The 27,130-nt window shown below is 43.8% G+C and overlaps 1 protein-coding gene across 1 annotated transcript in view; it reads right to left on the bottom strand.

Annotated features, from left to right (window-relative positions):
- Positions 1-27,130, bottom strand: part of csmd3a (CUB and Sushi multiple domains 3a) — a 191,899-nt gene that overhangs the window by 136,805 nt on the left and 27,964 nt on the right. Inside the window, exons 3-7 of the mRNA XM_062539706.1 lie at positions 25,983-26,095; positions 16,914-17,108; positions 9,564-9,771; positions 1,832-1,944; positions 554-631 (exon numbers count right to left, since the gene is read on the bottom strand). Of these exons, the coding sequence (XP_062395690.1) occupies positions 554-631; positions 1,832-1,944; positions 9,564-9,771; positions 16,914-17,108; positions 25,983-26,095 (707 nt within the window). The remainder of the gene's footprint in view (positions 1-553; positions 632-1,831; positions 1,945-9,563; positions 9,772-16,913; positions 17,109-25,982; positions 26,096-27,130) is intronic.

The raw sequence follows: 27,130 nt of genomic DNA, 5'->3' as shown, positions 1-27,130 counted from the left end.
GGGACGCCGGCAAAAGGGCCGCCGGGGCCCAACGAGTGGCAGAGATTCACTCAGCGGCACAAGTAATTAAACACGGGCACTGGAGGAGGCTCCCCAACACCTGTGTGCCCTTCAGGATGCGACAGGGAAACCTTGGCTAACCCTGCAGGCAGGAGGGGGCTTTCGCGAACAGGGGCATCAGTACAGTAAGCTGGGTTATTGGGACCCAGTTAGTAGTCAGGCACTGTTGTCTTGGTTGATTACTTTAGCTCATGAATAATTGAGAGGAAGCAGTGTGTGCGTGCTTGTGTGTGTGTGTGTGTGTGTGTGTGTATGGAGATTGTCCAGTGTCCTTCAAGAGGTTTCCGGAAGGATTTCTCGATCAACACAACAGGAGAGAGAGAGAGAAATGGCAAAGAGATAATGGCCTTGTACTGTACGTGACACAGATGGAAGAGAATAGTCTGAAATGAATTAGACGGTGATCATCGTCGCCACACTGGCACACGTATCTCAGGGGCCCACGACGGTGCCAAAGAAAAGCCTTTTTAAAAAAAAAATAATGAAGACTTACTGATTGAAAACTTGCTTGTATTATCTCTTCCAGGTAATAACTTCACCCCTCTCGATTTGAAATCTCCTGATCTTTTCACTGCAGATGAAAACAGAATGAGTAAGTGACTGTAGCATGCTAATCGAATCACAACTTAGGAAATGCACAAATGGTTATTACTATTACCATTATTCGCACCGCGCTGAAGAACTTTGTTTTATTTGTTTGTTTGTTTTTTCTTTATCTGAATTATTCCACAGTTTATAAAGGCAAAAAATCAATTCTTTATCTGACAGATTTTTTTTATGAGAAGTTACAATTGATCAGACATAAACAAAGCATGATGAGTTCTTTATCGAACTCGTGCATTTGTGACGGTGGAAATCGAGATGGAGTGGTGTGTCTAATAGCATCAGCTCATGAGGAACAGAGAGCGAGCGATATCGTCTAACAGTGTCTCAACCAAGCTGGGGCCCTGATAGCAAAGTAAACACATAAAAAACCCCACCCCCCAGACGTCAACATCTGTGAACCGGAGCCAGAGCTGTAGAACCTCACCGCGAGCGACGCCTGGGAACACGCATCTATCCACATTTTGATGCATTAATTTACAAAATTGCAGTTAAATTAAGACAAACACGACGGCGGGCCAACTTTTGACATGGCTGCCTTGTTTTCTCGCACTGGAAAAAAAAAATCTAATTAGTCAATTTCGTCTAGAGTTACTTATCAGATGATTAATATTTAAATGACTATCAATATTCTCGCAGGTTTGTTATGTCACCTTGATTAAAGTAATATAAATGTATGGCAAAAGCTATCAGGCAAATTTGAAGATTGATGACAGACACTTTCCGAACGGAGGATTTTAATTAAACGATCACTACAAGAGGAAAGTTACTTCAGCAAGACTTTCTGCCCCCTAAAAACTCTGTTTTTCATTATTGAGATGGTCAAGTCATTGCATCATTTTTTTTTTTTTCGGATTTGTACAGTGAGCGAATGCCGCAATGAAAACTTGCTTATCGAGCGTCCACTTCACCGGGGATTTGTAGCAGTCAGAGTGGCCGTGCCGGGGTGCGACCACTCTGTTTCAAAGTTCAATACATCAACTGGGGCAGCATGTTTCATGCAGGGCTGCAGCAAAGGTGTGTCGCTGCCAGCCAGGAAACATTATGGACCAGTCACATGGTGGCTGCACTCTAGCACCGGCTCAATGTGGGGGAACAGCACTGACACAGTCATGGGGGGAGATATGTGGGCTAACATGCCTCCATGAATCGTGGCCCGTGGACTTACCTTGGTACTGCGCTGTAAATCCTTTATGCCGATGGTTACTGTCCGTCACAAAATGCAGCCTTAGCCAGTTCTTGTTGCTGACGATGGGCACTGGAATGTTCATGCCCGATAACCTGTAAACAAGCACGCGAACACACACACACACACACACACACACACACACACACACACACACACACACACACACACACACACACACACACACACACACACAAACACACACACACACTGTGACATGTGACAATAATACACTCGCTGTAAATATACAACCCCCCAGTTTCGATGCTGCTAGCTGATATCCGGTTGCTAGTCAAACACAAGGATTAGAAGATGTAATCGGTGGAAAAGGCATCTCAAATTTCAAATATTTACCACCCCCAACCCCCCCATGTATGTAAATAACCAAGCATATGCTGCAAGGATATTATTCATCCAAGAGAATGGGATGCCAATGGTCGATACATGTGGCAGATTACCCTGCCGAGAGAGAAATATTGCATGAAAAGCCATGGAATATGTGCTCTCTCTTTTTTTTAAAACCTATTTCTTTACTTCAAGAAATGTATAGCTGCCTCTCTGCTTCAAGATTCAACAGTCATTTCAGTGGCTTATAAAAAGATTATCTTTGCAATGCTGACAAGGCTGGAGGTGTTTGCAGTCCAACCGTCTTCAGCGTATGCGCCAGCACTGAGAGGGTCTGTCTTGGTCGTCCAATTTTTTCCCATCTCGAACATATGGCAAAGATGTCTGACTGCAAAGTGGAACAGTCTCTGTCACAGACCCCCGGAATATTCCAAAACCTTCCGCTTCTTCAAACCCTCCTAATCCTCATTTCACGTCATGGGGCTTAATCATGTTTGAAAGGCGAGGCTGGAGTGGTGGTATCATAAAACTGCCATACTCGAAGGCTCAGGGGATTGATCAGGAGAGCAGTAAAAAGAAGAACTTGGGAGTCATGAAGCCAGCAGACCTTGGACATGCCATGACAAACATCCCCAAACCATGAAACGATCACCTCTTATCAGAAAAAGTTGCAATGACATTTGGCAGCATAGCATTGCGCATGTCCCCCATAGCCATGGAGACGTGACAGCTACCCTGCGGTGCATCTGGATGACATACAAGGCATGGACTTTTTTTTTTTTACTTTGCTTAGAGGAGAATAATGCAAATTTCTGCATTTCATCAAACTGAATTTCTCTGGTAGATTCTACTTCAACTATTTATGCTGCAAAAGAGTGTGTCATACTCACTTGTTGTGTATCACTTTTCTTGGCCAGAGCTCACTTGCAGAAAAAAAACCTGGCAAATCTCAATGTGATTTTCTCTGGTTAATTAAAGGAACGTAAAATAATGAAAAACAACTGTTTTGTAATTGACACACGGCATATAGCTACATCCAGTGTTACATGGACCGTGCAAGTCGCATCACATACATCAAACAAACACACATTTTTGTTCAATAAAAATCTACAATGCAAAATGAAACACTCTCGACTGAGAGCACTCATCGCTCACAAGCATGCAACAAATGTTTTCTGACACCTCGCCTGACATAAAAAAAAAACTGGATAATAACACCATTGAGCTAAGAAACTACAGAAGCAAGGAGAAAAGACAAAACAAAATATGACACAGACAGTCCGGAGCTCCTCACTCCCAGTGCTCAGAGTCAAAGGCTGTCTGCCGCCTGGACATTGGGCTTTTCATTGTCCCCGCTAACCAGACTTGGCCACCGTTCTACTCTACTGAGACCCTCCCGCCGGCCATACAGGGCAACACCATTAGATGTGACGGCTGGGACTGAGACTGGAACTTGGGGGGGGGGGGGGGGGGTGAGGGGGTGGGGGGTGAAAAGAGAGAAGGCGATAGGAGGAAAAAGTGGCACACACAAAAAAAGGAAACGCCGTCATGTTTGGGAGTGAGCAGATTGACTCAGTTGCACCTCATTTGGCGAGGAGCCTTGCTGTAGGGAGCAGGCTTTTCTCCCTGATAAGAGCCCCCAGACAATTGGATTCTTTAAATGCGATGGCTTACCAAAAGCAAACATGCTCTTCAGTTGGATTGTGCTCCTCTCTGCCAACTAGTTAACCTTGTTGAGTTCCCTCCACTGTAACACCCCCCCCCCCAATACAAACACTCTCCTACACACACACGCGCACACACACACACACACACACACACACACACACAGACACACACACACACACACACACACTATCTGCATAATCTGATGATGACAGGAGTTATATGCACCTGGTGCTTAGCATGTGTAGCTACTGTGCAAGTTGCCTCAAGAGTGTCAAGTGTTTTCTTGTTTTCTCTCCCAAACCAAACTACAGATCTGTAGATCTGTGAATGGCCTGCCATGCCATGCATCTCAAAGTCTTTTTTTTTGGGTCTGCCACCCTCAGGGACCCACAACAAAAGGCAACGTTGGCAGTGAATTGACGACACCAATAAAATGCTAACCGTATCAAGGTCTCGAGTAAACTTTATAATTTTAGTGCAGCACTCCTGGGTCAACGGGAAAAAAAACATCAGCTTTGAGAAATAGTTTTTCTAAAGCACCACTGTGTGGGCAAGTGATTTATATGACCGGAGGTTATTTGAATGTCCTGTTTTGACGTTAGTTTAAGCAAAGTGGTGCTCTGTGAGCTCGACTGAAGAGGAAAAATTCAATCTCCGAGCACTTGATGGGCTTTTACGTGCATTCTTATTTATTAACTTTTCAAACACAGGGCCAGATAGAGCACTGAGAGCCCTTTATCAAACCGAGGCGAAAGCATTACCCTTTTACTTTGTTAAAAATCAGCTATGCGTCACTCACACACAACAAATTTGTTCTGCCACACCGTCTCTGAGCCCATTATTCATTTTACATTATCAAGTCAATAGAACAAGCACCTCAAAACACTCAGACCCTGCTTGCTAAAAGAGCCCGTCACCTCATGATCCGACCATAGAGCAATTTATTTCACATCAGAAATGGGTTTCGTAACTCAACGTTTTTAGTGTATGTTTTTCTCCTCTCTACCCTGTAGTCTGTTCTGTATCCTTCATATAAAGGTCTCCTGCTTTCAACCTTGACAAAAGTAATGGACCAGCAAAACACAGATCTCGCCGAAGAGCCCGGAATAAATTAGAAACTAAGCTTGTTTGTCAGCGAACGGACTGCCAAGCTAGTCCGGACCACCGAAATGGGAGCCGCTAACAACATCGAAACAAACAGGACAAATTGCAGAAAACCTGTGACCGATCAACATGGCAAGATTGGAATTGAAATGAGGTGCTTTATATGTGAAAGCCGATACGATCGAGCCGGACGAGCGCTCTCTTTCCCATGCGTCCCGGGTGCCGCCATAGAGGATGAGGCCGTGTATCAATGCCGGGATAATTGTGTGGGACAAGTAATTGTGTTTCTTTAGTGCGCATCACATGCTCCCAGTGGACAGATGTGTTTTACCACCCAAGACATCTGACTCTCTCTCCAGCAGTTTGCTTGTGTATCCTGCCCCCTGAGCAGGGCACCGGCTGGGACATATCATTCTTCCCAGGCCCCCAGCTACAAGTATAAATTCAAATAACTCATCATTCATCAACTGTTCCTGCTCTTTTTTGCCAACGTTATTCTTTTTATGTATCCAATGCTTCTAGGTTTACATGTTGCATGACAGAGAACTCTAAACCAGAAGACAAAAGCTCTTACAGAATGCCCAAATGCATTCCGCCATCCCTAGAATGTGACGCTTGTGCAGAACTATTATACAGTAGGCCTACTATCACCACACCTCTGAACCCCATCTCTGCCTAATCGCTCCACCCATCTGAATCCATCTTCACGCACCACCACCCAACTCAAACCTCCACCGGGAAAATTGGAAACAGAGGTGCTAAGCCCCATGCCCCGTCCCCAAAACACAAATGGGAGTAACACTCCTTCCAGGTCCTTGTGACGAGAGAAATATCTTGCCATCATCTGTCACGACTTGGAAATGGAATTCTTCAGCCCAGAGCTCTCAAGCCATCAATAACGACAACAAAAACAAAAATAAACCACATGGTTTAAAACAACTGCGGCTATTTGGACGGCATGATTCATTTTTTCGGTGGGATGTTTTGTGTCAGTGCTGTGGTGTGTATCTATTTTTTCATAGAGAGAGGACTTCTTCCAATCACATGAAACAATCTAGAATCCAGTGAAGATGTCTTAACTCTTAGATTGGTTAAGATGGAAAAAGCCATTCTTTGTATTGCAATTTCACTCACGAAACATCACATCGACTCAGGCCATGAGCAAACACATCACCTCACACCACATCAGACATGCACGCCGCATCTCCCATTCAAATCTTGCAGGTAATCACAGTTTATTATCTTGTTAAGCCCATCTCTGTCTCACAAGTGAGACTGAGGCAGGATACAGGTAAGCGAGCTTCCCAAAAACCTTATTAAAATGATATCAGCTTTGTGCTAGTTTGTCTTAGTAGGGGGGATTCAACAAAGCTCAAATGTTTTTGCTTAACCTCCCCTGTTTTGTTTAATTATATAGCGTTGTGTGTGTGTGTGTGTGTGTGTGTGTGTGTGTGTGTGTACAGATGAGACTAAGAGGCATTTTTGTGCATGTGGCATAAACTACGGCTTAATTGCTGGTTGAGGAATGACTGTTAGAAGTTAGCAAGGGAGTGTGGGTTAGACGTTAGCATGGGGATGTGTGTTAAGACGTTAGCACGGGGCAATTTGGCCTTTTCCCCCTCTTATGGGCGCCTTAAAAGCGCCTTGTTTTCACATCTCAGAAATTGTGAGTGATCTGTAACTTACAATATGTCGCTTGTGCCCTTTCCAACATGGAGAAGTATGGCTGTATGATATTAAAGGTCACCCGGACCAAAAAATTGATTTGTTTATTTGGTCTGCACACAAGGAAGTGAAATCTGCTGCTGAAAGACCCTGGCTTAATCTCTCATGTACTTTACAGAGATGGCAAGAGCAAGAAATCAATGAAGTCACTGGCAGGAGGGCACCACGGAACACTGCAGTGGTGACTACATCTCGCTGTCCTAAAAAATAATCTGTAGACAGTTTTTTTTTCTTCTTTTTTAATGAATGTGTTATGTTTATTCACAGGGCAAATATAAGGTATAATAAAAGCGGCAACTCATTTTAGCTCGTTTGCTTTGTATGCGACATGATGGCAGGGAGGACAGAAAACGCTATGCTAAATAAAACTTCAATATTTCAAAAATGCCCCTTGCATGAACTACCACACAAGATCCATTTTCATCAAGGCTATTCATTTCCGCAAGGTATGCCTCACATACAGTATTACATATGCTACACTTCACATAATTCCCATTATTACTTTATGATGAAGAAATCACTGCATTACATTTTTTGGCAATGTTTTTTGAGATCCTCAAATTGTATTTGCTACCACAGTCAAAACTTGCATACTGTACATGCATACTTGGTGAAATAAGGCATCAACGAAGCAAACCTAATTCCTCACTTCATATCTTAAAACTAGTGAGATTGTGTACACACTTCCCACCACACTTACTCTATGTTAGGTGTTTTGCACAAAACTTCTCAACGTTGAAGACCATTCATGAGTTAGACTTTAGACTTTGAGAAGTCTCCATGTCTTGGCTACTTATATTACATATGATTGAATGCTCAATACTATAACTGGATACTCACTTGAGAAATTGCATACTGTACTTTTCCAGGATGCTGCCCATTACAAGTGGAAAATATTCACCACCAAATTTTATTGATGAGTCAAGCCGCATTACGCTTAAGGGTTTCAGTGTGATTTACTTAACTTATCATAAGCAAATACCCCAGCACATCAATCCTGGCCTTAATGCATCCCATAACAATCCAAATGCATTACAGTTTGCACTGTAGCTGCCATTAGCATGGCACTCCTACAGTAATCTATTCAAATGAACTTCCAGCAGTGAACTGCTATGATGATTTGAGATTCAATTGGGATCATCTATCAAGATTTGTACAATACTTTTGATGAACCTTCTTTGCATATCATCTGATGACACAATGAGAGTAAGTGTATCATACTGAGGAACTGTAAATTACTGGGTTCACAATGCTATGCTAAATGTAAGACCCAACTTCATTGTACACACACACACACGCATGTATGTATGTACACACACACACACACACGCACGCGCGCACGCACACACACTGACAGGTGTATGTGGCATGAAGTTAGACAGACCAGAGTTCTGTGTGAATTCAGTTATTAATTCATTACTAAGCCACGTGACATCATAAGGCCTTTTGTCCATGAAAAACACAAATACATTAGCACTCTGTCCACAAAATAATGAAGAGCGCACTTTCAGTGCAGAGCCTCGACAAATGACTCATGACATAAAGTCTGACTGTTGTGCTCTGCATTTTGTGGACAAAAAGCTGACGGTGCCACACCGTGATCTTGGGTGTGCACGGATAATTGAATGCATAACCGTCTGTAGCTGAAGTTGCACATCATGAGTAACCTGAGACTATTCCTTTTGTACACTCTTATTTGCTAAAGTTCAAGTAGCCCTAGTTTTTTGGACAGAATTCTTCCAGGAGCTCACCGACTCATAGGACATACAACACTAAACACCTTTACTGTATGTTATACTTTGATGTCATACTGATGTTGGCCTAGAATGTATTATGTGAACATAATTATATGGTGAGTGCGTCTGTGTCCACAAAGTGAAAATTGCATTCAGCCTTTTGTCCACAAATTGAGCACAGCAGTCCATTCAGTGCACATTATGCATTTTCTATGCAAAAAAAAAATGTGCTCTCTTAAATATTTCATGGACACAATGCTAAGATATTTGTGTTTTTTCATGGACAAAAGGCAAAACAATGTTACATGTTTTCATTAAAAAAAAAATGCAAAATACATACAATGCCTGATTATTCCTGATTGTTTGTCCAAGGAAATCGCACATGAAATGTTTTCCAAACTGTGGTGATGTTGTCCAACTTGCTAATCTCAAGGGGCTCTTGGAAAGGACCCTTTTTTGCCCTTGGCATAAAAACATAACTTTCCAAACATCCCTAATTTTCATAAGTTTGCATAATTACAGCAACACCAAAGACACACAATGGCAGCAGCGCTCGTCTGTACTGTTTATATGAGGAACCTTTGAGAAAGCTCCGCATGTGTCCGTGCTCTAATGGTGTCCCGCTGTAATACATTTTGAGGCACGCCACACTGTGAGGGAAATTATTACCCATTCACCCCAGACGGCAGGCAACACTTTCAAAGGCTGAGTCCGCAGCTCAAAGGATTCAGACTTTCCCCACAACGGATTTCGTTGTGATTAAGTTCCTTACCTCCACCTGCGAGCAACTGTCTCCTTCCCGTACGCCAACGCCTCAGTCCCTCCCACACCCTTTGTCGACCCAATAACGCACACTAAAAGTGAACTTTCAAATCTCTCTGGAGGAGCCATAACACAGCAGTTAGCTTTGGGGCTTGCAGCCGTACACGGGTCCAGCGCCCACAGGGATCCCATGTTCAAGTCTGGCCCGAGCTCATTTTCGAAAAAAAAACCCACCATCTCTCGACCTCTCATTTCCTGTCTACCATATTGTCCTGTCAATGAAGGCAAGAAAAGCCAAAAATATCATTTATAGAAATAAATCATCTCCGCTCTCTCTCTCTCTCACTCACTCACTCACTCACTCACTCACTCACCATATTGTTGGAGGTTCGGATCCCTCCACTTCCAGGTATTCCAACTTGTTCTCCAACTGGAACTCGGTGAAGACCAGGGAGATGGTGTCCCCGCTGTCGGCCAGGATGGTCCAGGTGCACTCCCCGCTGTTCTTGTACTCGCCCTGGAAGTCCGGGCTGGAGATCACCCCACTGGAGCCCCTCAGGGTGCCACCACAAGTGTCCTCCGCTGTCAGTCAATCAAACAAACAGAAGGGTGAGCTAGAAAGTCATCAATAAAATGGAGGTAAAACTTGGTGAAGTCAAGTAAAATCTCACTGAAACGTGGGTGGCAGAGGGGGTAAGAGCCTCTGCCAAGAATCGTAGTTTAAAGGAAAATTACGGCATTTTTGTACATAGATCTCCAGGTGGCTGATTACTGTAAAAAACAAAATCGGTGCAACCTAACTCGAGCTGCTGCAGCCAACAGCTAAAGCAGCCAGGCAGCTACAACACCTGTATACAGCATTTTCTTATTATAACCCCTCTGTGAACCATACATTTTCTGTATAAATTTTCATCCAGTTTAACATTATAATATAACTGCATTTTTAACTTTTTTCCTGGTCCGATTTTTTCTACTCCAAAGCTAAAGGCACCCTTAAACATTTTTGGACCTTAGGGCGCTTTCACACCACTAGTTTGATTATTTGGTCTGCTTCAGGCAGTGAGATTGTTATTATGTAGCATATAGACTCCAGTGAGGTCCGCTTTCACACCAGAAAACGAACCAAAAATTGGCCTGATTGATTTTTCCTCAATGTTTATCTTCCGGTAGAAATCGGCGCCAATTTTGACTCACTATTTTGACCTACAGTCTATGGTTTGGACCCCAGTTCGCGTTCTCACCAGAGGGACCGCACCAGAGGTCGACTTTTGGTACAGAGTCAAGCGGACCGAGACCTCCTCTTTTTGGAGGTCTCGGTCCGCTTGTTTTGGTGCGCACCCGAGTGCGATTAATGCTTTCACATCAACGAAAACGAACCGAACTAAGAGGTTTTGGTACGAATGGACCGTTTGGTGCGCACCAAAAGATGTTGGTGTGAAAGCACCCTTAACATAACGTTTCCAAAATAATTTTGATGGCACATAACGTCATAACATGACAAATGGCACTTCTGCCGAGTCTGAGTGGCCTATGTAGGCGATTACAGACCTAACAACTTTCTACTTTTGGGTTGGAAATTGCGTTAATCAATTCAGTAGAGCTTAGCATATCTTCTGAGTTTATCTTAGATGCATTTTGGGTAGTCAATTCTAATGTCATACAGTATGGTGTGGGAGATGAGCAGCTTCTTAAGGAAGTTAGAGAGTCAATAAATAAGAGTCAACAATCAGTCAATGCTGTTTTATTCTACCATCTCACTTCAACTATAGAGAGGGAGAATGATGCTTTTACAGTGAACTACTTTACCTGAGATAGTTTGAATATCTGAATCTCAGCTACCCAAGAGGTTCATGTACTGTATCCTACTATCTTGTATTTTTAAAGAAGACGACCTCGCCACCACTGAAGGGATCAAAAGGCTCACCCCTCAGGAGGAACCTTCTGTTCAGAGAGGCACAAAAGAGCTCCACTTGAGAGTCCGAAAACCTTGAGAGGAGGCTGTATCTGAGGGGAGGCCGCCATGGCTCTACAGTACATGGATGCATAAACCACTTCCACGGCGAGCATATTACAGCTCAAGATCAGATGCCAGATGCTATTTATCCCACAAGCCTACAGCTCTTATACTGCATACATCCATCATGTGTTATTAGTACAGAAGTCCCCCATGTGAGGGGGAACTGCAGGCAGTGACATTGGTAGCTCACATACTAGGCCGTCAGCAGAGCTTCAAGATCAACACAAGACCAGGCGTGAGCTGGCAGACTAAGACCAGATCAAGCTCTCTCAAGAGCTCCCTCATCATGGATTCCTCTCCCGTATCACATCGGCTTGAGACAGAGCTCACAATATTAATTCCAATAGATCATTTTCTTAACACGAAATCAATAGAGACAAAGCCACAGCCCGGAGTGAACTGATGCATCAAAATTGGCAAATGCCAGAGTGGACATTCTGACGCATTTTTTCTTTTCTTTTTTTTTTTTCAAAAAAAGAACGTCCTCTTTCTTCAGGAGCGCTCACAAATGTATTGAGCTGTACTGTAAGTTCCCCTCCCACAGCACTGGCACTCGGCAGAACCATTGACTTATGCGTCTGCTTTCCTCCCTGATGAGGCTATTTTAAGCAAAGCTGTTCTTTATCCTCCAGACTGCTCATGTTAGCAGGAAATAATAAATGAATGTAAGACCTCACAAGGGACGAGACCTCCCCAGCAAAGATTACCGCATAATACCTTGCTATAGCACATATCCATGGCACCGGAAGGTATGCCACAGTGTTGGACCAGAATTTAAATACTGCGGGGACCTCTTCCAAAGGCAGTTAGTGGCACAATAGAACGACATTAACAAACTTAATTTCAGAATCTTGTTATCTGATGAACAGAATAACAGGAGGATGACTCTCTTTTACAGACCATTTAACTTTCATCTGATATACAGGCCGATACTTCTGTTATATATTAAAAAGCTTCCTGGGATTGAATCCAAAATGAATCCCTTTATCAGAGATTAAGCCTTCGCTTCAGTCAAAAAACATACTCAGCAAGTGTATAAGAGTGAATTATCATTACATATTTCTCTGTGCTGCAGATACAGGTGACAGCAACAGTAAGGGGGAACAGATTTCTCCCTGTGATATAACTGTCACGGAGGCAGTGATTGATGGGCAATAAACCTCGCACGGGGGAAAGTGGAATGAGTTGCCTTGGGCTGGTGGGAGCCACCTTTTACACTTAACACAAAATTAATCACATGGTCACTTATTATTTTTCACGAGATAGTTACATCTCCCTGAGTTATTCCAAGAGAGTAAACAGTCTTTATAATGTGACAGATCTTCCCCGTTGAGAGACTATCTCCAAGACTACCCATTAAGTATGCTAAGTGTACCTTTCACCTGTATAAGATCTATTCAAGAGCCTTTCTTCCTCAACCTACACTGAAGGTCATGGCTATTCTTAAACTATACTTTTATCCTGATCTAATGAGTAAATGGGAGTGATACACTGCAGCTGCAAGCTGTTTACATTGTGGGGGAGGTATTTTTTTTATTATTATTTTAGCACCAAAGCCCTTGAGTTGAGCCTGATCGAGCTAAAACCCCAGGCTGTCAACTGTGGATCCTTGCCCAGAGGCATGGGCGTTAAGAACAGCATCCAGCTCGCACACGCCGCGTTGACACCAACCACTCGACATTTTACACGCTGCCTTTTTTTATGGTGGCGTCCATCACTGTCGCTGTCGAGTTTAACCTGCCATGCCGCCGTTCAAAAACCACGTTCTCTGTCATGTTTGTCCGTGAGTCCCAACCGCACATCCCATTCTCAATGCTAGCCTGTCAGAAAACAACAATGCAACACAGGACAGGCTGTGGTGGGGTGGATTGTATAGGTTCTCACCTTAGCACCATAAAATGTCAACAAGATATCTACAAATTGAACAAAGAATCAGACTGGCTGCTTGACAAACAGGAGCTTGATTTAACATAATTCAGGTCCTCTATTCATAATCATCAGCTATAGGTCTCTATTGTTTTGTAAGAAAGGGGTCTTACCTGATATAAGCCATGACTGGGCAGACTAGGAGCTTGCCTGGCTTGATGAAGCAGACATAATTTGGCACAGGCTCTACAAGACTGCAGCCCTGCGGCCTAAATTGGGGTAAGCTTAAAAATGAACCTTTGAAATGATAATGACCTTGCCACTGTATATAAAATTTTTACGGTTGATTTCAACATTCATGGCTGGATCAACATTGCTCAGAGACAAACAGTTACTCTGGGAAATTTGTTTGATCTTTTTTCTTGGGACGAGGAAGCTAAATGAGCAAGAAGGTAAAGGCAGATAAGATAACTTGACTTTCTTGTGGGGTGAAAATTTCAACTGTCACACTCCACACACCACACAAATTCCACTCAACTTTGAATTTGGCTGAAAAAAAAAAAAAAAAAACTAGACAAGTTCTCTTAATATTTGATGTTGAAAAAGCTTAAAGAACATTTCGGCGACCGTTATTCAGCCGGCTGTCAGCGAGCGTTCGCAAAAAATAGCGCGAGACAGAACTACATCACACAGTCGGGCAGACAGACAAATGACAAAAAATCCCCTCCGCTCTGCAGAATATACAGGCTGTTGACAGCCTGCCCTCTTCCCCCTTCGATATTTCTTTCTCTCTGGTCCCCAAGATACCCAGAGCAATACAAGAGCCCGGTGGCAGCGGTGGTGGTGGTGGTGGTGTGGGAAGTGGGGGGGGTGAGGAACAGGAGGGGGAGGGGGGTGGCAGGGGGTGTTGGAGTGTGTTAGATGTGCTCCGACATCAAGAGAATGGGCAGGTTCTCTAAGGGAATGAGATCAAAAGACCATCTGCCCGCTCCGAGAGCCCTGCTTCTCTCCCAAAGAACGGGGTGGCCCAAGAAGCCAGTGGAATTAAAGGGAGACGCTCTGTGTGTGTGTATAGGGGTGTGGGAAGGACAACAGACACAGACATATATGAAGTATACTGTCCACATACTGCGGATTTAAAGGGAGATTCACCATGACATAGGGGCGTGGGCAGGGTAACAGACACAGACACGCATGAAGTACATACAGAACACATACTTCACCAATGTATAGGGTGTGGACAGGGTAACAGACACAAGCACACATGAAGTATACTCCATATACATACTGCATCGTGGTATAGGGGTGTGGACAGAGTAACAGACACAGACACACATGAAGTACATACAGTACAGTACACATACTGCAATGTGGGCTGGGAACACAAACACAGACAGCCACACACACACACACACACAAAGCACATACTGTACAGATAACCCATACACACAGCTCCTTACAGATATTAGTTACAGACTTATTGTCTTTGAGAGGTTTTTATTTTGGTAACAGGTATCTAAATGTTTAGTGTACTCGATTTTGTTTTATTAGTCCACCTCCTGACAGCTCTGCCACTCAAAATCCTACCTCACATATAACACATGTATAATATATGTCAACACATCTGTCTAAAGACTAACCCAAAACATACAAGTATATCGACTACACGAAACACATAGTCTATACACGCACACGCACGCACTCCCTGGACACAATATGTCAATATGTAAGATTTCAAGCAGCAAAACAATAGATTTTAAAAGACACATACAGCACATACAAACACATACATTCACACAGAGTCTTCCTGCCTCTATCAATCTCTCTCTTTCTCTCTCCCACCCACCCCCACCCACACCCACACCCACACCCACACACACACACACACAGAGTTGAGGCCAGAACACAACTGTTCTCTCTTCCTGCCTCTATCAATCTCTCTCTTTCTCTCTGCCACCCACCCACCCACACACACACACATACATACACACACACACACACACACACCTGCCAATAAACAGCAGACATACATCCACGCAAACAGAAAACCACTCAATATGTTTTACCGAAAGGTTCCAAACGAGCCCAGGCCTCTTTCCTCCGTCTCCCTCCCCCCAGTTCCTCACTCTGTCTCTCACAGCATCTCCTCACTTGATCGCGTTTGCATTTTATTACGTTATAGATTGGTGTAACGACATCAAGGTCATGGTCCGCGCCTTGTGTTTGCCATGGTCTGTGGCAACACCTTCAGGGCCATAGATTCCCATCAAAAAGAGCGAATCAATTCGCCCCTGCTTTCCTCACTAACCAGGAAAAGGCAGGTGGCGAGATGGGCCTGTGGTGAAGTATCTTGTAAGACAGATTTACTGTTTGCTTTACAGTGTGTAGTGGCACAGGGCTTTGCCTCCTGGCAGTAAAACACCCTATAACAACTTATTCACAGGGATTATGACCAGACCAAGACTTCCTTTCTGCATTTTCAGAGGTGGCACTCAGCTGGCAGCCCCGCGCCTCTGTTTCAAGACGCATTTTAATCCATTTCCAACACAGCTGCTATCTCTTTCCAACACCAAAGCGCTTGGCAATATTGTCGCACTTGTAATGCCTTATCGACTTGTATTTCAAAGCGATATGGTACCTAGTTATGATTTGTTCATATTTTTTATCTCAGCTGAACATATTGAAATTGAGATAATCCCATCTCCGGTATAAATACTTCAGTATAAAAACACAGCCTCTTGTCCAAAATCATTCGGCATCCACACTGGAATAAATTATATGACACTAATCACTAGGGAAAGCATTATCCATTGACATTAATTTGGGAATTATATTCATAAGCCCCCATAAACACTTTAAAAAGATTCTACTCTACCTCAGTGCTTGCTTTAAGTAAAACCTCTCTTAAAATTTAATATAGTTTACAGTAATGCTCAGGCAAAGCTGCTGTTTTTTTTTCTGACAAAGTTATAATTGCTTTTATGAAAGCAATCACACTGCAGTACTTTGGTTAAAGTTAACTGTCCAGCTTCATGGAGAGATTCATCTGACAAAAACAGCTAAACAATTCTCCCTCTATGTAGGACAAACTGTAGACACGTTTTATATTTAGTTCCCACAAAGGGCTTGCTCACCGCTGGGGATTATTTTATTCTCTGTGGTTCTAAACAATAAAACTCATATCCAAGCTCCATGGCAAGACAATGAAAACAGTCATTATTCTGAGATGGTGAATTCACACTGAGCTACAGCCCTCTTGGCAAGAGATACTGTCAGCTCTCATCGCTGTGATCTCTATAAGAAAGCTTGTGTCTATGAGCAGTGAAATGTGTCGATGACAGTTCCTACCTCTGTGGCGTAAAAGAAATAAGAAACTCATAAAGTCAAAGTATACACTTATCCATCACAAGATCACAGCTAGACAAGGCTCTGTAGAAGACAGCAGATAGACAATGTTCATGTTTTGGCAAGAAGAGGCATTATTGCAAAAAAATAGAGGCCTTAAGTATTAGAAAAGAATAGACTCTGAAAATCCCCATAGTCCTTAGAGAAAAATGAGTGCTAAAAAAGATATATATGCTTTATCTCAAACTGACTAAAATGCATGATGAGGCCCCAAATGTTGTAAGCAGCCCTCCTCCATTTCTCCTTAATCTGTCAGCATGTGATAAGCCGACCTCCTAATTGTCCCAAAAACACACTTAGTATTCTCCCACACATTTCACCAAACAAGGCTTAATGATTCATGGTGAAAGCAACGATACGGTCGGACGCGATCAGCGAGTAAACAGACACACAGACACAGACACAGCTGGCCCCTGTCCTGGTAGTGGACGCTCACCTCTGCAGATGGGCACGGGGAAGTCCCACACCGCCATGCCCGCCGTGTTGGTGACGCAGGTGAGCTGCGAGTGACCGTCCAGGATGTAGCCGGTCACGCAGTGGTAGCGGATCTTGTCGCCCATGTTGAAGCGGGTGCCGTTGAGGACGCCTTTGGGCGGCACCCCGGGGTTCCCACAAGAGCTGCTTTGCAGCTCTGGAAAACAGAGAGTAGGCGTGTTACTCAAGTCCCATGTACCGTATACAGTACAAGTGTGTGTGCTTATGTGAATGTGGAACATCAGCGACGTGTAAGTCGCTTTGGATAAAAGTGTCAGCCAAGTTAGTAAGTAAATATCATATCACTTTCTGGTATGTGTGTGTCTATGTGAGTGTGTGTGTGTGTGAGTGTGTGTGTGTGTGTGTGTGTGTGTGTGTGTGTGTGTGTGTGTGTGTGTGTGTGCGTGTGTGTATAGAGGCTTGCAAAACTATGCAACCTCCTGAGAATCAACATAATTACATAGTTTTATAATTACAAAAGATACTTCAAGACAATTTCCCAACCGGTATTGTTATGGGTATCAGTTTTGCTATAAGCAAACATTAAAATTCAAAATTCAAACATTAACATTTAAGCTAAAGTTATCATAAATAAATACAAATAACCTAGATATTACACTTCTTGCAGTATTCAAATCCCTGCTCCATACAAATCAAATGCCAACCCCACAATATTCACAAATCATACACCATTTTGTGACCATAATTACTCATAATTGGGTACCACCACAGTGATTAAAGTACAAATCTCCTTCTGGAGGTATCATGGTGATTCAAATGCCTCAGTTAGGAAAAGATTTAAATACAATACCCAAGCATTTTATCATGTCAAATTTAACACCACTGTACCATATGAATAAAGTCAAAGATATACCAAGTAAAAAAAAGCATCTGGCCCCAGATGTGGCGCAACTGGCTGGGGCACCTGCACCGTACACCGGCGACCCGGGTTTGATTCCCGTCCCGTGGTCCTTTCCGGATCCCACCCCTGCTCTTTCTCCCATTCACTTCCTGTCATTCTCCACTGTATCTATCATTAAAGGCATAAAAAGCCCAAAAATATATACTTAAAAAGTGTAGGCCATCACTGACCAAGGGAGGCCATCACTGACCAAGCATCACCCTCAAAGTTCAGTGGATGAAATTGGGGTGCAGGTATACACTACAATCTAAAGAGCTGTCCATCAAACTAGATCCATCTGCTAAACCCTTAGATTTGAGGAAATGGTTTTATGGCCAAGAGATGGGGCTAAATAGAGATTTCTGGCCAATCCTGTGGCATCAGTCTAACACCATGAATGTCTCAAAAAACAACCATCCTGATCTCGTGCTGTGGGAATATTTCAGAAACTGAAGAGACTTTGGATTTTATTGGAAATAAAATCTACAGAAAATCATTTGCTGTACTTTGCTGGAAATTTAGACTTGGGAGAGGGTATACCTACCAGTGGGACATTTGCCCAAGGCAAAAAGCACAGGCAATCCTGGAGTGGCTCAACCGCAATAAAGTGAACACTCTGGACTGACTCAGGCAGAGCCCAGATCAGAATCCTACTGAGAGTGAGTCTGTGACTTTACATTCCAGAGCTGCCATTCCATCAAAGTAGATGTTCCAATCTGACCAGAGACAACGGCGCAGATCACAGCAGAGCCATGTGGTGCTGCCACACTCGAGAGGACCTCAGGCTGTCAAGCATTTGGGTTCTATAAATGGGTTGAAATAACTTTGATCATGACATGTTGTTTTGTTTTGTTTTGCTTTGATTTGGGGGGGTGGGGGGGGAGGGCTATGTGCGTTCATATGCATGGGAAAGACATTTTCCCACTGAAAATGTCATTGTGAACGTCATCTCGTGAGGGAATAACTGGTGGGAAACTGGGGGAAGTTTGGTAACAGAGTTACTCAGTTGTGGGCTTGTCATTACTTGTTGACATTCAATTTCAGTCAGTGTTCACTTCTGCCGTTTTGGTCAGCTAACGTTAGCCACTAGAACAAAAACAGACTGGAAAGAATAGACAGTGCTGACGTGCTGACGGTTAGTCTAGCACACTAGTCAACCATAGGCAGACAACCTTAGTGGAAATACGAACTAAATCATATTGTATATATAATGAAACTGTTTGATAATGTTTATAATGAAACTGAAAATGTTTATATTTATGTCTATATATGAAACAAGTTGTACAAATTATCCAAATAGCCAAGTTATACCACTAAATTCCCATTCATTCTCATAATTTTCTTTAATTCCATGAAGGTATTCAATTGAATTATTCCCCAAACCCCCCTGCTTAACTTCCTATGGAAAGTTTCCGGAAATTTACCGGACGTTTTCCGCCCGTTTGCAACCCTATACAGTATGCGGTGTGCTGCAGGAGGAAAACACCATCCAAGGCATATTTCCTTTAATATGCTGGCATATTCTATATGATAGGGCATAAAACTGGCAATAAAAAGCTATGCTGGCACACCGATGCAGTTTGTCTGCTGAGTCAGGTGAGACGGCCTTCAGGTTAATGCCAATTAGCCTTTTACGAGGTGGGGAGGTCCACCTTTTTAAAGGTGAACTGTCGTAATAGACATCTTTATACTGGTCACCACAAACCACAGCAAGTGACTGTAAACCATAAAAAAGTAGAACAGAGCCAACCAAACCGAACCTAACCAACAACAAAAACAATCAAGCAACCAAACACACTCCCGACGTGAAACTCTAAAGGGATCGCATCTGTTATCAGAATAGTTTAATGAGGGGAGTCTCACTTCCGTCAGTCTTTTATCACTTGGAAAATAACAGATATATCTCAGTGACTAGAGGCCTGTGTCACGTCTTTGTATTTAAAGAACAAACGTAAAGTAGGCCTATTCTGTGTCACCTTAGTGAGTTTTAAGAATACTGATTGGTGACTGACTTGTGTGGTGAAACTTCTCCTATCAAAACTTTTCTCTTTTCTGTAATTCAGACATGCAGTGGCTTGTTTGCCATTTCAGGATGATTGCAAAAGTAAAAATAGGGCCATCATAGTCACAAGATGTTCTCAAATCATTTTAGCTAAATGATTATGTTATATACAAAGGTAGTGCAAAAATAAACATTAGTCATCCGCTTGGGCTAGGGAGCTCTATAATTATTATTATGTTTATCATTATTTGTATGCAATGCCAAAGCCAATGACTCAGAAGACAGCACGACTCAGTGTCATTAAATGATTTATAGTGAATGAGCTCCCTACATAATGTTGCCGATGTACACTTTATGCATTTGCCCATACACAAATACACAAGATTGACACACAAATAGTTTATACAAGAGAATACTTTTTCAAATAACCAAAATAGTGATTAAGTAGTCTCTGAAGGAAGGATGGAGATGCATGTGTTCATACATTTTATGAAACATCTAGCTCCAAATTAATCTCGCTATTGACAAACTCTCAGTTCAATTATTCTAAATGCTTTGGAAGATTTAAAGCCATACCGTTTTTAACATCCTAATCCTTATACATGTTTGAAAGGTTCCTCTCAAACTTTCATGTCAAGGGACATGCTCTTAATGATCACATTACATGGAGTCATTTATTCAGTGTAATATTAGCATGGCAGTGGTGGCGGCTGTTTGGTCTAGGTGTAATACATCAAAGCAGATGTTGGTCCAGATCGTCAGCATGGTACCACAGATCAGTTACAGTAATGAGAACCACCACAAATGATCTACCATCACATATAAGCATGTTTGGTCATGGGGATGTCACACATCCCCAACTTTAATTTGGAAAGATGTGTAGCCCTCTACATTACAATAGTGGTACACGTGCTGTTGGGCAGGCAGCTGACTGCTCTGGGTTAGTGTGTGTTCCCTTCACTGAGTATTCACTAATTCACAAATTGGGATAAAATGCAGAGACTGAATTTCCCTAACGGGATCAAAAAAGTATACTTTTACTATATATTTTCCGAAGGCATATGTTGCATGGGTCCAATGGCATCAAAAAAAGCAACATTTTGATATCACTCACACTGTTATCAAGCCAGCAGTGAAACCATTTTTGGCACGTGTGATTACAACCAATGGCTGTTGCCACAGAGCCGGCTAAAAGAGCAGGCCTGCATTTCTTTCCTTTCCTTCCACACCTTGGAAGACTGTTGACCTTGGAAGACTGTTTTCACACAAGTTTTACAGGGAACAAGGTCATTACAACGCAAGATAACATGGAATTCAGGAGTCAACCAAGAGTAACAATTAGTCAGACGCAGCCGGAAGTTCAGCGACCCTCGAGTCAACACAATGCTTTCCGACATGGTTGGGATGCTTCGTTTTTACCATAACTAATATTAGGCTCCTATATATTTTTTGTCCGGAATAGAAGTTGTGCTTAGTCAGACCCCATGGGTTGAACGAAATACTCCTTGATGTCAGTGGCTCATTGAAAACGGATTTCACATTCTGCACGTCACCGGACAACTCCATCAGCTCCTTCTGGAGTGATCAGATCGCACACCTCGGGCCAGGGGTGGACCGCCTTATCTGCAAATGTCCAGAGAGCCTGCGAGTTGTCATTCCGGCCGAGCGAGAGAACATCTGATATGACTAATCAGCCGTTCCCCATCGACCCGATTCAACGAGGAGAAATCAGGTTCTCTTTCTCTCTTTCCACCGCACATAGTCCTTTCTTCCCTCTGATAGCATCGCGCCGGCCTTGGATGCAGAAGGCCTTTGATTTCTGCCTTTCAGTAATGCCTCTAATGCCTTGCCATTGAGAAATGCATTCGCATCTGCAATCGGTCAGGTTGAATCAATTATCCAAGGCAAGAAAATAATACACGCCATCGAGTTCTTGCCAGGATCCGTTCCAGACAAGGTAATATACTGCAGAAGTCATTTTTGTGTGTGAATGGATAATGATCCCTGCATGTGTCCTGCTTGTGATCTGAGGCAATGAGTGCATTTTCTGTTCATTAGGACAGATCAGACTCAATGGCCCCCCTCCACGCCATGCTAGTCAAGGCGCCTGGCACAGTAGATAAACGAACAAACAAGCAGGCACACGTCTGTGTGTGCATGTGTGCATGCGTGTGTGTGTGTGTGTGTGTGTGTGTGTGTGTGTGTGTGTGTGTGTAGTGTGTGTGTGTGTGTGTGTGTGTGTGAGTGAGTGATCTGGCAGCATCTGAACATTCTATCAAGAAAAAAGGCTGTATTCCATCCCGTTCCATCAAGCTGTATTTTTCAGCCCCAAGAGGCAATTACGAGGCTGGGTCCCTCACAAGGAAGACTGGAGCCGGGGAGACTCAAGTGTGGGGACAACGTGACAGGAAGTGTCTTTAGATTGCATCGCGCCGTTCAGACAGATGACCGGGATGGCGGCAGATTGAGACATTTGGGGGTGGAAATTACTTTGAGGCAGAGCCAATTTTTTGTAATTGCCGATCAAGGGGAACAGATTATGTGGAATTCGGTGGTTTAGCAGTCGAGACCTGGAGCCAAGCGCAGCGACTAGTTTAAATACAGCAAGGCGGCAGATGTAAGTGCTCAGTACAGAAATGCACTGCTTTTAACTCTACGGATAACTCCGTCAGAAGGGCACTTATGTCAGTTGGGTTGGTGGGCACATGGCTGTATGCATTACACGTCAGTCATGCATAAGCCATTCTGTGCACACACATGCTGAGCTGCCGTTGCCACCAGCAGAAAATAGGTTTTCATCAGAAATTTCAGTGGCAGCTTTTCTGATCAATAGTTAATTAACAGACCAATTAAAAACTTAAAATGATCAGAGAACCAAGGAACCAATTCTCCGCTGACTAAGCATTGCATAACTTGCGTAATGAATAATAAACACCCTGAAAGGATAACAGATTGCTTGTGAAAATTGCAAAAGACATTTTTTAAAAACAACACAAATAAAGTGATGTCTAATCTAAAGGATCTTTTTTTAAAAACCAACATGGCTGCCGCTTGAAGGTGTTTGTGGAGACAAGATAATCAGTCGCAGGCTCAGACTCGTGAGATCTCACTTCACCTTGAAACACTGCAGCTCTGCCCGCCCACTATTCTGGGATGCAGAGAGACACACCGAGAGAGAGAGAGAGAGAGAGAGAGAGAGAGAGAGAGAGAGAAAGACACAGAGAGAGAGAGAGAGAGATTGAGTGAGACAGGGAGAGAGATTGAGAGTGAGAGTGAGCGTGAGAGAGTGAAAGACCTTTTTCTCCAACAACATTGCCGTTATGAGCCGAGGCGAAAACACATAATTGAAGTGGTTGGCTCAGACATTTCTCCAGAGGGAACCTATTTCGCCTACTGTATGTCTAATGACTCGGCTGCCTTTGAAGAAGATGGAAGTTTGTCAGGCGGCCCCGTGCCGGCGCGTGCGGGACACACTCCAGTACACAGAGCCATTTCCCCGCGGAGACCCCGGCGATGTGTTGGGCTTTTTTTTTTTTTTTTCACGCGTCGGAAAATATCGAACTCCCATCACGTCCGATAAGCAAAACAAACAAAGCGCAGGAATTTCACTCCCAGCTAAAAAAAAACTCTGCAGGAATAAAAAAAAAAAAAGTGGAATACAGAGGGGAAAAGGGAAGAAAAAAAACACGCTGAAAAAAAATGGAAGGCAAACAGATTTCGTGGGTCACCTGGAAGCATGATTTGCTTCTCAAGAAGTTACAAGGGCAGGCAGTTTTGCTGGCATCGGTAAAGTGATGGTAATGATGTTGTGCTTCCTCTGGTCTGAGCAGATTTTTCGGAAATAAATCAGGGAAATGTTTTCATTTCCCGTCACCGATATGCTTATGCTGCGTGCGTCTCGATACACATTTTTGAAAAACTTGGGTCAATTTGTTGTGAAAACCCAATAACTGGCAAGAGCGTAAGGCATAATTCACTCATAGTCCAGTGATGCATTGTGAACACACCGATGATGATAATGAGATTTCCTCTTCAGGTAATGTATTTGGTATTCATTGGAGGTGCTTCTCTACCCAGACCCGCCCACACAGCGAAAGGTTAAGGCGCCGCCACTAACGCTGACAAATGGCAAAGAATATTGCCTGACTTGTAGAGGATGGCAATAGACACATTAATCAGAGCAAATGCACCAACTGTCAAACATGGTTTTGGAGTTGGCCGTCTGACGGAAGGGTGACAGAGGCTGAAATCCTTCTCTCTCTCTCTCTCTCTCTCTCTCTCTCTCTCTCACTCACTCTCTCTCTCTCTCACACACACACACACACACATTCACACACACAGACACACACAGACACACACACACAGAGAGCAAGGCAAGCTCACTATAATGACCATTCAGACACCTAACTTTCTGTCAGCCCTCAAGAACACTTAGCGCGGTAAGCTGACACTGAACTTGACCCGGCTGACTGCTATCTCCAGAGGGTTTAAAAGCAACACATTGTGGGATTCCCATATCCGTCCGTTTTTCCACTTACTGGGTGTCCATTTAGCTCCAAAGAGGTACCCAATTTGGTGTGGAACAACAAAGCTACACGGTGCAGTGCCAGGCATTCCGGGGGCACTCCGGTATTGGCAGTGACGCGATTCTACCTATTATCATAACCCCATGTGTATCATCAAAATGAATTGGAAGCCATTATGTGAAGGTAAAATAACTGTAGTGTAAAGAAAACTTCAATAGCCACACACAAACAGAGACAGAGAGAGCGAAACAGCAACATTTTTGAGAGGGGTTTTGGACAGAAGTTTGCGCACTCATTTGCTCCCATTCACTGGTCTGTGCATAATGAGCAGGCGGCTCTAGTAGGTGGATGTGAGGAGTGAGCGCTCCGTCTGTCCAGTCTGTTGTGTAATGATATGCATGATTAATTCTCCTAAACCCCTGAAATTCCACAGGCCGGAGAGCCCAGAGCGAGGAGAGGGGTGGGGGTGGGGGAGGTGGTGGTGTTTGGTGGAGAGGAGAGGAGGAGGGGGGGGGGGGGGGGGGGGTGCAGTGGGGTAAGAGAGAGACCTCTCCAGACGCTACTTCTCTCCACACTCACTCACTTGACTTGACTTCGCTTCTTTTTTTTCCCCTCATTTCCCTCGCTCGCTCTCTTCCTCTGCTGCTCATCTCTCATCTCTCTCTCTCTCTCTCTCTCTTCTTCTTCTGCTCATCTCTCATCTCTCTCTCTCTCTCTCTCTCCCTCTCTCTCTCTCTCTCTCCCTCTTCTTTTTTCATTCGGGTGAATTATTCAGCATGTGAGAGATGGAGCAGATGGGGGTGTCGTGCTGTGGTCAGCTCAGGGACCTGGCAGGTGGAAGTGGGGGGGTTGGGTGGGGCGGGGGGGTGATGGGCAGATCTGGGATGGACGGCTGGTCCCGTAAACCTGAGGAAGAGGGGTGATGATGGGGTGGGTGGGGGGTGGAGGGGGCGGATGGGGCCGTACACCCCCCCCCCCCTTCCCCTCCCTCGCCATGTACCCTCCTCAGCCAGCATATCTCCCCCCAGCGGGTTCAACTGAGACGTCTCGGCACATTTCCCCAACATCTGCCAGCTTATCAAAAATTCACATCTGTCGAATGGGTGTCGGTAATTTAGCAAACGTGGGCTCGAAAAAAACATATGAGCCGGCAACACTTTGAGCCGTCGCTCACGAAGATTGCCTCATTCCTTGTTTTTGTACGATTTACAGCACAGAGCCCCTTGGGGAATCTACAGTTTTGACTTGAGTAGCGATGCCTCCATATTTCACACAAACACTCCCCTGATGTTTTAAATAAAAATGAGGTAAATGAAATTTTGTGAAATGGAAAAACAAAACAAAAAAAAACGTTTTTGAAACGTTTTGCAATTTGGAACACCATTTCCTAAGCCACTCTGTGGTTTCGGTGCCCTGCACACCGCTTTGCCACATAATTGCTGCCAATGGAGTTATCATTGAGAGGGATATTATCGTTTGATGGAGCGCCGTTGCCCCCCGCTCTTAGAGAGCTGGCACCATTTCCTCCGTCCCCCGGGGGCGTGCCGATCAATAGCCTGGCGGAGGGTTCCAGAAAGTTATGGATATTGTCTCCTCACCTACCTTCATAATATATTTTAAATCCGTGAGCGCTCACAGCAAAGTCGCTGGTGAGGCGCAGCGAGAAAATGGAGCCTGTGCTGGTGACGGGCGCTGGCATCTGAAATCCTGTCAACCTGCAGAGAGAGAGAAGGAGGGAGAGAGAGAGAGGGAGAAAAAGAGAGAGAGAGAGAAAGGGAGAGAGAGAGGCAAAGGGAGAGAGATGGCGGGCAGAGAGAGAGGGGGAGCAGAGGGAGAGAGAGCAAGTAGAGGGAGAGAAGGAGGGAAAGGGGGAGAGAGAGAGAGAGAGGGAGGGAGGGAGGGAAAGAGGGAGACCAAACGTTAGTCTGGTTGTTCAGTCGCACCACAGAATCAGCAGAAGCTTCACTGGATTATTGTTTGCCTCGGCTGAGAAAAGTATCTTTTTCTTGGATGGCTGCTCGTCAGAGTGTTAACACTTCAACATCCTGTGACAGTGCAATACTGAAATACACCTATATAGTACTTCATATATCACAACCCATTTCCAAGTAGCAATATCATTAGCCTGCTAAAACAACTACACATGATGCAATTAGACATATACAGTTATTATCAAAATAGTCAGACACTTTGGTTGGAGAACTGTGGAATGACTCTGTAAAAGTACAAGCTAGCTGGTAGCTCATACAGTTCGCAGTTGTGCAGTGAGATCTGTGAGTGTTGTCCAACCCAAACCACGAAAGTGCATAGCCTGGACACTGGACAGCTTTAGTGACCAATATGTGTATCATATGACCATACTGTATACCTTCAAAATGAGTCTGAGGATGACACCAACACTAGTGAATTTCCCCTTGGGGATAAATAAAGCATCTATCTATCTATCTATCTATCTACAGTATCTATCTATCTATATATCTATCTATCTACTAACGGTACTTAGGTAGTAATATCACTAGAAAAATTGTTAAGCCCCTACATGATTGCTTTAAACACAGGCAAATATAGAATTTAAACCTACTGTACATCCTTTAGCCAATGCAAAAGGAGACCATTACATGATTGTGTTGTTCAATTTTGAAGGTATTAGATCAGAAGAAATGGCAGGATTACCACCCCAGCGCTGGAACAGTCACACCAAAGCCCCTACATGAGTCTCATCTCCCACAGCTCACAGAGAGAGACTTCAT

The sequence above is a fragment of the Sardina pilchardus genome, chromosome 6 (genome assembly GCF_963854185.1).
Source record: "Sardina pilchardus chromosome 6, fSarPil1.1, whole genome shotgun sequence".
NCBI classification, from domain to species: domain Eukaryota; kingdom Metazoa; phylum Chordata; class Actinopteri; order Clupeiformes; family Clupeidae; genus Sardina; species Sardina pilchardus.
The sequence above is the reverse complement of the archived record's forward strand: the minus strand, read 5'-3'. Positions and strand labels throughout refer to the sequence as shown.